This window comes from Conger conger, chromosome 19 (genome assembly GCF_963514075.1).
Source record: "Conger conger chromosome 19, fConCon1.1, whole genome shotgun sequence".
Classification (NCBI taxonomy): Eukaryota; Metazoa; Chordata; class Actinopteri; order Anguilliformes; family Congridae; genus Conger; species Conger conger.
This window is the reverse complement of record NC_083778.1, coordinates 14,821,049-14,833,843: the sequence shown is the minus strand read 5'-3', so window position 1 is coordinate 14,833,843 and position 12,795 is coordinate 14,821,049. Positions and strand designations below refer to the sequence as shown.

At 48.7% G+C, this 12,795-nt stretch overlaps 1 protein-coding gene across 1 annotated transcript; it reads left to right on the top strand.

The window, feature by feature from the left end:
* Positions 1–6,077: 6,077 nt before the first annotated feature.
* LOC133119128 (leucine-rich repeat neuronal protein 3-like) lies at positions 6,078–9,036 on the top strand. Its single transcript, XM_061229554.1, has one exon. It carries the CDS (start codon positions 6,371–6,373, stop codon positions 8,492–8,494), a length of 2,124 nt encoding a protein of 707 aa, XP_061085538.1. The 5' UTR covers positions 6,078–6,370; the 3' UTR covers positions 8,495–9,036.
* Positions 9,037–12,795: the final 3,759 nt, after the last annotated feature.

Here is a 12,795-nt window from a genome sequence, read left to right as displayed (position 1 = left end):
GGCCGTTTCCCGCTCACAACTCCCCATTTCTGTATGGGCCAACAGCTAGCACTCACATTTAAACTCAATGACTGCACTGCAGACAGATTAAAAAAACATTTTCACTCCGGCTGTAGAACTGGCCACGGTTATATTAATAGGTATATTAATAATGGTGAAAGATATGTTGGAATTGGTGTGAACTACAGTTGTGTGCAGAGGTGGAAGTCTTTGTCACGGACTTGGGCAGACTATTCCAGGATCTTTACCTCTCTCTGTCTCTACTTGAAAAAATTCACCTTCCTTGGTTAAATAATGCGTCAGCCATGGTGACAATCCTTTATCTCATCCCCAGACTAACTTTAATTTGTGACCACTGGCAAAGCATTCTTGCAAAAATGGAAAAAACAAATAGCCAAGACTGCAAATAAATAGTGCACAATGTTGTCTTTCGAGGCCAATCTTTTACCTGAAGTCGGCAATACGGCAGAGTGGTTAGGCCTCAGGGCCGAGAAGACTACAGTTGCCTGTTAAATTATGAATGGAATTGGTGCATGCTTAATTTTAGCACTGGATTGGCACATTTAAAGGTGGAATCCAAAAAAAGCAAGCAATCTACAAATGCAAGTGCGCAAAATGCATACTGTACATCATTAGGCATCAGCAGGTAATAATTCCTTGTCCTTCCCCTGAGGGAGTTTTTACTCACGAGTTCATATTAAACTAGGCTAATTGCCCGTGCTGCATTTCACCTGGTCATTTGCATAATCTCACATCGTTCTCAGTGGAGAAAAAAAGGGAAATTAGTAATATTGTGTGTGAAGTGTGTAATATTAGCTTCAACATCTCAGCATATAACACAGCTTTGGACATTTTTAATATCAGGAATGTAAGTCGTTTGTTTGTTCGTTCCTTCGTTCGTTCTATTTACATGTACAATTCCCCTGAATCCCCGGATCAATGCAGGGTTAGGGGCCTTACTCAAGGGCCCGACAGCTGTGTGGATCTTACTGTGGCTACACCAGGGATCAAACCACCAACCTTGCAATCATGTACCTTGACCACTACGCTACAGTCATGCACGTTAGCCGCTATGCTACAGGCTGCCAACAGGCAAGAGGGGGATGAAAGCAAATGGAATTTACACATCTGGGTTGTTACTGGAAGTCTATAGTCTAAACAAATGGAAGGATCAGTGACTGGTCTGTTGTGAATTTATGTTTGTAATCATGTAAGACCTATGCATACCTACAGTATTAACCATTCACCCACTTTTTTTATTCAGTTGCATTTAAACCTTTTTTTTAAAATTATTATTATTTTTTTTTACACAAACATGTTAGCAGGTTGTAGGATGGGCAGGTGGGCTGGATCATTGTGTGTTATTCCCAAAGGTACACGGTCACCCTGCTGAACACACCTCTGAACACCATGCTCAGTAAGGTCTGAGACAGACACTGTCAGATACAGGAAGAGAGCCTCATCTCCTCTCCTCCCCTCTCTTCTCCATCTCTCCCCTCCCCTCCTCTCCTCCTCTCCCCTCCTCTCTCCTAAGAATGCTTCAGAGACTCCCGGAGCAGCGTCGAGCCGCCACAGCCAACCGGACGCCGGCGGCTCTGGGATCAGACTGCCGATTGGTCCTCTGGGGAGGGGCGGAGCAGAGACGAGAGGAGGGGGGTGGTTATTAAGGACTGGCAAGCGGGCAGCGCCATGTCGCCGTGGCAGCGGACGGGGAGAGCTGAGGAGAGGAGCGGAGAGAGAGAAAAGGGGGGCGGATAAGACGAGAGCGCTGGAGCCGTGCGTTTTTGGCGTGCAGGGGGACGCTGTGCTGAGTGGGTGTGTGGCTGTGGCTGGCGAGCGGAGCAGAGCGAGGCTGTGGATGGAGATACCGCGCACAGGGGGAGGAACGCGGCGCCAGCGGTGAGTGCCTTTCTGACCCTCGCGTGCCGGCGGTGGGGGGGTCCTGTTAGAGCGCTGCAGGGGGTGCTTCCCAATGTACGATGTGTGAGTGTGAGTGTGAGTGTGTGTGTGTGTGTGTGTGAGTGTGAGTGTGAGTGTGAGTGTGAGTGTGAGTGTGAGTGTGTGCGCACACCTGTGTGTGTGTGTGTGTGTGTGTGTGAGTGTGAGTGTGAGTGTGAGTGTGAGTGTGAGTGTGAGTGTGAGTGTGAGTGTGAGTGTGAGTGTGAGTGTGAGTGTGAGTGTATGTGCGCACCTGTGTGTGTCTGTGAGTGTAACCCACCTGGGATGTACTGCTATACATACCATAGGTATACATATACCACAAAAAATAAAAGGGTAATTATTGATGCCACAAGTTGTGTGCACTAATATCCCTGAGGGTCTGAGTACACTAGTAACTACTGAAGGGTATTTAACATGCTTCTGCTGCTGCGTTTCTTCTTTAAATTGCCCTGTTCCAGATTAACATTCAGCACCAAGGAGTTTACCAGTACACACACACACACACACACACTCACACACTCTCACACACTCACAGACTCTCACACACACACACTCTCACACACACACTCACACACACACACACACACACTCTCACACACTCACAGACTCTCACACACACACACTCTCTCACACACACTCACACACACACTTACACACACACACACATACACACATCCCGTGCAGTCAGGTTATCCCGCCTTCCAGTGTGCTCTGAGCACTTTTTCCACAGTTCACACATGAAGCCGCATGTCGTGTGCATTTCTGCACTATAAATGCAAATTCTCCCACTCCTGCGCCACGGCGCACAGACACAGCACTGCCTGTGTTTTCTGCATTCCACTTCACCTGCCTGTCTGTCAGCTTTACCTTATCGGCAGCTTTAATAGTGTCAAATTCAAATGACTCATTCTGCATGGTTGACGTCATTCTTTCCACAACAACCGCCCACCCCCACCCCCCCCACCCCATGTCTACCATCGTAAAAACAAACCCCTGCACGACGCTGCTAACAGGTTCACTGTCTCAAACTGCAGCGTAACTAACACGTACAACTCTGCCTACGGTGAATACTCGGGAGTTTTAACCCTTTAAGGTGTGTGGTCACACATATGTGAGTAGAATGTTCATAACTGAACATTCTAATGCTGATGTCACAGTCACTACTGCTGACTGAAAGTAACGGAGTTCTAGAACACTGACTTTAGAATTTAGAAAAAGCATTCCAAAACAGCCGCTCCTCTACGGGTTAAACCAGTCTCCAGGATTTCACCGACCCCGATGTACACCAAGCCTAGAGCTCGCAGGCGACGGACAGCTGTTGCATATGCTACTGGACTCCACACACCTGTATGTGTGTGAGAGTCCAGTCTGAGCATCTGGCGGAATTTTTTTGCGGAAAAGGCCTAAACCGTGTCATGACTCATCCTTGTTGCCGAGCGACAAAAAGCGGCGATGCTTTTTTCTATTAACTGCAGAAGGACCAATTATTCTGTGTGCGAGCGTCTCGAGTGTGAGAGTCTCGGATCGCCTTGCACATCCATCAAAGCGAAGCCAAATTCTTTTTTGGCGGCAAGTCTGACAGTGCAGGCAGTCTCCTCAAGACAACCGTAATGGATTTCCCCACCAAATGAATCTGCTCTGCACAGCACTCACCGTCACAGAGGACTGAAAGTATCTGGAGCATCATTTTCCCCTTTTCATTTATGAAAAACTACACTACCCACAATGCCATGCAAAGGCGCAAAATCTTTACATTCAACTTCCTGTATAAGGTCAAATCCCACCAGATTGTGGAATACACACTTGGTGAGCACTTTATTAGGTAGACCTGTACACCAGCTTGCTAATGTAAATATTGAATCAGCCAATCATGTGGCAGCAACTCAATGCATAAAAGCATGCATACGCGGTCAATCGGTTCAGCAGTTTTCAGACCAAATGTCAGAATGGGGAAGAAATGTGATCTAAGTGACTTTGACCATGGAATGATTGTTGGTGCCAGACAGGGTGATTTGAGTATCTCAGAAACTGCTGAGCTCCTGGGATCTTCTCACACATCATTCTCTCGAGCAGAGAATGGTGTGAAAAACAAAAAACATCCAATGAGCAGCAGTTCTGCGGGCAGAAACGTGTTGTTACTGAGAGAGGTTAGAGGAGAAGGGCCAGACTGGTGAAAGCTGACAGGAAGGTGACAGCAACGCAAATAACCACACATTACAACAGTGGTATGCAGAATAGTATCTCTGAACACACAACGCATCAAACCTCAAAGTGGATAGGCTACAGCATCAGAAGAACCACCAGAATCCTGCAATTCTGCACGATTTGGCAAATCCATCTTCTGCTCTAATTTCCACAGCTACTGCCTGGCTTTTCTTTCTGCTGACACACCGTTTTTTCTTACACAACACACTCACACTCAAGTTAAAATGGCCTTGGTCCTTTGGCAATTCCCTGTTTTCACCCAAGTTAAGTTACTGCGAAATTCCCTCATCTTGTGCTACAGAACTTCTAAATGGCAACCATTACAAACTGCTTGGGTCATTAGTGGAGGTTCGTGAGTGCCCGTTGGCACAAGTGCATTTCTGCCAGGAAAGTGTTTATTTCTGACTTTACCAGGGTGCCAGATAACACAAGAGAAGGGGCTTTGATCTGCCATAACAACCAAGCCCCTTATAGTCAGTTAAAAATAACTGACTCACAAATGACTCATTTTAGGAAAATATGCTTTAAAGCTTGCGTGTATACCCTCCCTCAATAGAAATGAATACATCTAAATCCACCTCACACATGAAGATGTGTGAATCAGTGGGGAGATGCTGGGTTGTGCTTCTCATAAGAAATCACACACAAAGCAGTGCACATATACACCCACATATGCATGCATTGTGCTCTTGACATTTCACTGAAATAACAGAACAGAACACGAGGGAGAAATAATAGATTCAGAGCACAGGAACAGAAAAATAACATTAAATAAATATGTTTGATAAATATGTTCAAACCTCCTGATGAACAGTGGTTGCACTCAAAACTCAAACCTTACAATATCGGATTTCCATGACCAAAATGAACAGTTGATAGTTGCCAATAATGGATTAAAAACCAAAGCAAATAACAAGTCATTCCAACAGGTTAGCCTGGAATCAACAGACATTCGAGCGATTACTCAAGAGGACAGGAACTACTTGACTCTGGTGGTGTGCAATATTTAGTTACGTGCTGCGTGTGAAAATGAATGTACACCTTACACTCCTCATTCCTACTGCTGCTTTAGCGAGAGTTTAGCAAGAATAGAGTGACAGTCACCAACACGCATAAGGATGCATAAAACAATTACTGAACACTGACTCTGCAAGGGGAAACCAGCACTGCAGGGCAATCAGCCAGCAGATTTAGTGCCCGCGGCCTGTGTCTGTGCCTGACCCCCTTATGAAACCTTTAATAATGTCGCTGCTGGAAAAAGCACGTTCATATTTCAGAAACATCATTTTGCAGCTGTTGTATCAATTAGAATCGCACCAAGTGGATCAAGTGGACTGACTATCAATTAATCACACACAAGCTAATTGTACGCATTGGCATGTAGGCGGACTTGACTTGTAGGGAACCCTGTATGTTTTTACTAAATGTATGAAGCCTATATAATGATGCGTGAAGCAAAAGGAAGATAATAGATGAGATCTTCTTGATAAGTCCTTCAACAAAATTGGGAATGCACAAAGCTTTCCCAGCAAATAAAATGTTCCCCCAACGTTGCTGCCATGTAGTGGCAATGTTGTTATGTTATTGTGCAAAACATTGCACTTACATTGTCAGAACATTTTGTGTCAGCTGGGTTGGTGGGTACCTGCCCACAAAATTGACATTAATGCTCATTTTCTTCCAACATAAAGCACAGGTTTGTAAAAGTTTGCCATTTCAGCAATGATGTTTGAAAACAAAACGCAATGTTGACGACAAAATCCAGAGGCTAAAAGCAAACTTGCTGCTCTGTTTTCATTCTGCAACCACAGTCATCCCGTTTCACTGGGCTCTAAACAAAACGCAAATCAGTCAATATACTTGTGTGCCGGTCTCTCCCAGGCTTGTAGTGAAACTGAAATCCGTTGCTTTTGTCTTTTTCTCCAGGTGGAGGTGAGCGCGTGACACCGATGGGTGATGAGAGTGAAAACACGCGGCGGGATCGGTCCTGAGGGAGAGATCGCCGCCCCGCCCTGTCCCCACGCGCTCCGAGCGCTTACCCCGCCACACGCGACCGCTTCACCCTGGGGACCGAGCCTGAGACGCTGCCCGCTCCACAGACGACACACTTCTGTTCAGCTCCGCTCAGAAACAGGATCTGCGATTGGTGTTAACGGCGCTAAACGACTGCAGAGTCCGTGAGGACCGCTCGCTCGCTGAAGGCACACATGGAGGCGGAGGCAAGATGAGGGACACTTCAGCGGCGGTTTGGGTTTTAGCGGGCCTCGCGGTGGCTGCCGTTTTCCGTTCCGGGGCGGCGAAGAGGGCAGACTGCCCCCAGAGGTGCACGTGTGAAACCCGCCCCTGGTTCTCCCCCAGCTCCCTTTACATGGAAGCCCAAACCGTCGACTGCAACGACCTGGGACTGTTCTCCCTCCCTGAGCGATTACCGGCCGACACCCAGGTGCTCCTGCTCCAGACCAACAACATCGCGAGTGTCGAGAGGCCCCTGGATTACCTGGCCAACATCACGGAGATAGACCTGTCCCAGAACAACCTTTCCTCCGTGGGAGAGCTGGTTTTAGGGAGCCTCCCTCGTCTACTCTCCCTGCACATGGAGGAGAACTGGCTGGGCACCCTCCCGAACAGCTGCCTGTCCGAGCTCAACGGTCTCCAGGAGCTCTACGTCAACCACAACCTGCTCTCCTCCATCGCCCCCGGGGCGTTCCTGGGCCTGTGGAACCTCCTCAGGCTGCACCTCAACTCCAACAGGCTGCAGGCCATCAACAGCCAGTGGTTCCTGGCCACCCCGAGGCTGGAGATCCTGATGATCGGAGACAACCCGATCGGCAGGATCCAGGACATGAACTTCAGGCCGCTTGCGAACCTCCGCAGCCTGGTGCTGGCCAGGATGAACCTGTCGCAGGTCCCCGACGGCGCTCTGGTCGGCCTGGACCGCCTGGAGAGCGTGTCCTTCTACGACAACATGTTCGTCAGAGTGCCCCGTGGCGCCCTCAAAGAGGCCCAGAGTCTCAAGTTCTTGGACTTAAACAAGAATCCGATTCAGAGAATACAGAGGGGGGACTTCGCAGACATGCCCCACTTGAAAGAGCTGGGGATGAACAGCATGCCGGAACTGGTGTCCATCGACGCTTTCTCCTTGCGCAACTTGCCCGAGCTGACCAAAATCGAGGCGACCAACAACCCCAGGCTGTCCTACGTCCACCCCGACGCCTTCCGCGACCTGCGGCGCCTGGAGACGCTGATGCTGAACGGGAACGCGCTGAGCGCCCTGCCCCGGGGCGCGGTGGAGTCGCTGCCCAACCTGCGGGAGGTGGGCCTGCACGGCAACCCGCTGCGCTGCGACTGCGTGCTGCGCTGGGTGAACGCGGGCGGGACGCGCCTGCGTCTGGTGGAGCCCGACTCGCTGGTCTGCGCCGGGCCCCCGGAGCACCGGGGCCGGCCGGTTCGGGGGGTGCCCCTCCGGGACATGGCGGAGACCTGCCTCCCGCTCATCTCGCCCCGGAGCCTCCCGCCCCGCCTGGCCGCCCGGAGCGGCGGCGCGGTCTCGCTGCACTGCCGCGCCTTCGCCGAACCCCCGCCCCACATCTACTGGATCACCCCGCTGGGGGAGCGGGTCGGGCCCGGCGTGGCCTCGGACCGGTACCGCCTGCACCCGGAAGGGACCCTGGACATCGAGGGCATCACGGAGCGCGAGGCGGGGCTCTACACCTGTGTCGCACACAACCTGGTGGGCGCTGACCTCCGGTCGGTGGCCGTGGAGGTGAACGGCCATTTCCCCCGCTCCCTCAACGGCTCCCTGGACGTGGAGCTCCAGGTCGTGTCCGTGCGGCACAACTCAGTCCTGGTGTCCTGGAAGGCCTCGCACGGCGGTCTGGCCCCCAGCATAAAATGGTCACCGGTTCGACCGAAGGCCGACAGCCTGACGACGGCGTTCGCGGCCAGGGTGCCCTCCGACGTGAAGGCGTACAACCTGACGCACCTGGACCCTTCCACCCGGTACGAGGTGTGCGTGGACATACCCGGCTTCCAGCGCCCGCACGGCGTGAAGTGCGTGAACGTGACCACCGCCGGCCTGCGGCCCGCTCTGGAGGGCCGGCGCAGGTGGGAGGACGGGGCGGTGATGGGCGTCTTCGCCGCGCTGCTGGGGGCCGTTTCAGTGGCCTGCGCGCTCGCCTACTCCTCCCTGAGGACCCGCCCCGTTTTCGGAGGTTTGGCGAAATCGCCCTCGAGGGACTCTCTGGGAGGCTGCGACTCTCTCTCTCGGCTCGGGGTCGAGGGCGAAGGGCTGCCGGCTGCCGTGGAGGTCAAAGCCACAGTCATCCATGTGTCAAACAACTCCTTCTAAAAAAAAAAAAAACTATCTTCAGGAAACAGTTTGTTAATATTGTGGGTTATTTACACACTCGACAGCAGAGATTGAAAATGCTAGATGGAATTGTTGGCTATGCTAACTGGACTGTCCGTCCGAGTGCTCTGTGATGTGTTCAGGAGGTCCCCTAGAGTAAAGAGGGGATAAAGTGGCGATGCAGTCATATGGAGGCGACTGTACACTACTGGGGGTATGGCCACCCGCCCTCCACAGACAGAATGGAGGATCAGACCCGCATATATGAAAAGTAGTGGAACTATCTGTAGTCCTGGGCAATACCCTCTGTGCTGTATTGTACACCTGTGTGGTAGAAATGCAACCTGTGTCATTTGTCCTGGAAGAAAATCTACTAGAGTTGATAAGTGGCTGTAAATGATGTAAAACAATTTTATGGTCAAATATACACATTTTTATTTTAAAATATTTTTGCCTTCTCCTTTGCAAAAAGCGCACACGCTGAATGTGTAACTTAATGCATAGCTTTTCTATGTACTATATAAACCCAAAGCTGACTTCTGTCCAGGTGGTCTTTTATCATGTCTAGCTGAAGCGGGATGAAGGCTTTTTTTCCCCCATCAGAGGAGCACCGAGCACGAACAGGTGTGGTCAACGATGCTTAAAGGATGTGCTAGCAATACACATAGGACTGTGGCAATAACACATTCTGTAATCGTCTTGAAATACGCAATTTTACTCATATTCATTGAGTTCACTGTTGAGGTGCATAATTGCTAGTAAACGGGCAAAATGGCATTATATCACTGCGCCGGCTGAATTTACAACAGGACAAGCCACTGTTAATAAAAAATAAAATAAAAATTCGATACAGGCCAAAAAAAGGAAAGTTTTTAAAGCCCGGCTATAAACATTTAAATAAGCGCCATCAATTCCCAAACATTACCCTGACCGCGGGAAGGCGAATGAGCGGTGTGCAGCAGAGCGAGCGGCCGTGCGGCAGGGCTGTAAAACCGTTTAACAGCGCTGCCCGTGCCCCCGGGGAGCTGAACCGAGCCGCTTTCAGTCCGCCCATGTAGGAGCCGTTTATGTTAGCTCCATTACAAATCCAATACGCGGTCGCCCCCCGACAACAACAGAAACCACAAAGCTGATGAATGGCCGCGGCGCGGAGCGTGACGTGGGCGTTCATCAAGCGCACGCGCTCGTACCTCGCCTGGACGCCGCTGTGAGACCGGAGCCGTTTGTCACAGACGGGGGAACGGATTCGACATGAAACTGCCCCTTAAATATACACTCGGTGAGCACTTTATTAGGTATTAGGCTTATTGGTTGTCTGCTGCAGCCTGTCCACTTAAGAGTTATGATGTGTTGCGTGTTCAGAGATGCTCTTCTGCATACCACTGCTGTAATGCGTGTGTAACCGGTGTGAAGGCAGCAACTACACTGAAATCACACAGAATAACTGCAATATATGAAGGTCCGCGTTAGTCAAATCCCGTTTTAGAGAAAATGTTTCCTGTATGTGTCGGCCATTAATCCATGCAGGAAAATGAAACAAGAAGTCCCCCCCCAGATGAATCTTAAAATATTTAACAACCTTGCACAATTTCAAAATCCGTGCCTGTGAACCGTGATATTAAAAGAGGCCTCTGTGAATATTAAGTTTGGGTGACACAATTGAGCAGAATTTCCCACAACACAGCTGGCCCTGTGAAAGCTAATCTGCGGCAGTGTGTCTGGTGTTCAGCAGAAGGGCTACACATCTTGATTGCATTAATATGCTTTTGGAGAGAGCAGGCAATTCTCACCAGATACTGGCGGGCTTCAGGACCATTCAGATATTTCATGGGTCTGGCATTCCCAAATTTACAAAGTGCATCAAACAGTTATATTGCAATTTAATAGACTAAGTAATTATGACTGCATTAACAGCTCCTTGCATTCATGTAATGATATGCTATAACTTACTAGGCATGCAAAAATAGCAGTTACCGATCATTTCTGGGCATCTTATGATGGTCAAATACTTAGTCGGATCAATACTACAAAAAGGATCTGCACTGAGACAGTTATGGTATTAGGTAACCGGCAAACTGAACAAGTGCCATTTTTCAGGAACAGTAAATAAACATTTCAGATGTTTAAGTTTAAAATGTTTAGTTAGTCGGGATATGAAACTCAAACACTGGCGGATTGTGTTTCCTGCCCTTAAAGATGGTGGGGAGGAGAAATAAAAAGATGCACAAGCCACAATAGGGCATTGGACAGGACAGCCGGGCGGTGCTGCTGGAACTCACCGGAACAAACCTGAGCCCCGTTTCTCACAGCACTGAGGACTTGGACCTCGCACAACTCTGCCATTTCTCCTCCTCTCGCTTCTCATTTAGCCAGCTGTCAAGTTGAGCGCTAAATAATAAAGCTTTGGCGGTGCACGTGCTCAGAAGCTTCACTTCTGCTAATTAGATGATAAATTAATGCCCCACAATAGAATGACTCACAAGGCGGCAACTTTCTGCAACCTCAGAACTAATGGTGCCGAAAGTGCCGAAAAAGGTACAAATGCTCATCACTGGGCATATAGGTATATTACATTACATTACATTACATTATTGGCATTTGGCAGACGCTCTTATCCAGAGCGACGTACAACAAAGTGCATACCCATAACCAGGGATAAGTTCGCTGAAAGACCCTAGAGGGAAGTACAATTTCAACTGCTACCTGTACAACAAAGAGAAGGACAAGGGCCATTTTTTTTTTTTTTTTTTTTTTTGAACAAACAAACAAACAAACAGAGCAAAAGTGACCAAAGTTAACTATCCAAACACTGCTTACCTGGCCAACTAAAAATACCGATACACAAAGCAAGTCACAGAGACAACAATTAAGGTTCACAGGGAGGTAGGGAGGGATGGGGAGAGGTGCTGCTTGAAGAGGTGCGTCTTCAGCTTGCGCTTGAAGGTGGGGAGAGATTCTACAGTTCTGACCTCAACGGGGAGTTCGTTCCACCACCGTGGAGCCAGAACAGACAGTAGTCTGTAGTAGTATATAGAATTGCACCCCTAGCCAGCAATATATGAATAATTCATTTGTACCTTTTTTTTTTGCTTGGAATGCCATACTCCTTTGTACCCAACGAGAACATCACTGAACTTTAAGGTACATGTGGGAAATTTCATCCTAATACAAAAATGTATCTCCATTGTCCCTTTATTTCTTACAGAAATAACACCTTTTTTGTACGCAGGGCTTGTACAAGTGTGCCGCATATCAGATAATTGGCCAAGTACCGGCTATTTAAGAACAAAGCCATTCGTACGCGTGGTTCTTGTGTGAGGCCAACTGACACATCTGAACACTCCTGACGCCCGCATGCACCAATGACAGGAGGAAATATGAATACCTCCCGTGCCTAAAACCGCACTTAGCACACAACTGTGATATTCTGTCAGAGGACACAGAGAGGCCCTAGCCTCCTGCACTTTGAAATGCAATTACTCTCTCCAGTTACACACGGTCTTTCTAGCAGTCCGTACAAATGGCTTTTTGAGCTCGAATACCTGTCGGAGACGTGATTTCCTGTCAGGTTTACAATAACACCGGCGTGGACTCGAGTGCGAACGACGCCAGTCTCCTCGACCCGGGCGAAGCACAGCTGTGAATCGCTCCCGTACGGGTCTGTCACACTGTGAGCGGAGCTCCACACGCCCGGAAATAAAACCAGCACCCTGTGTGTGTCTGCCACTCAAAACCGCTGCCATGGCGACAACATCTGAATCCTGATTTCAATGGCTCACTTTGGCACTGACTCAAAATCCCAACAATGGAATGTTAAAAGCACATTGGTACACTAGAAATAAATAAAGGTATTAGACTTGAAAACAAAGGATTTGTAAGACTGTAGGCTTTGTCAAACCCCTGGTGATGAAACCTGCATTGTACCAAATGATCAATGCAGTTGACCGCAAAATCCACCCATATGTGAGGACTACACATTTCTGGGTAAATTGATTGCTGGGTTTAAACTTTTACTCAAGAGGCAAGAGTGGTTTCAAATCTTTAACAAATTATTCAATTTAAGCCCTTGTGAATGAACTATAAGATAAAATCTATCATTACACAAATTATTCCAAGTGCCCCCTCGAGACATTCCAAGAAGAGTCCTAACCCACTTTGGAAGAAATGCTCCAAATAAGACATTCCCATTTCGATCAAACTACAGCACATTAAATGTGTCAATAACCAGTTAATCACGTGAAAGTTATATGAAAATACATGAAAGTTATGATATTCTTTAGCTCTGCAGTAGGAATGCCTGC

Bases quoted from the DNA above. Each gene is read 5' to 3' on its own strand.
- LOC133119128 (XM_061229554.1), top strand. From the start codon at position 6,371: ATGAGGGACACTTCAGCGGCGGTTTGGGTTTTAGCGGGCCTCGCGGTG.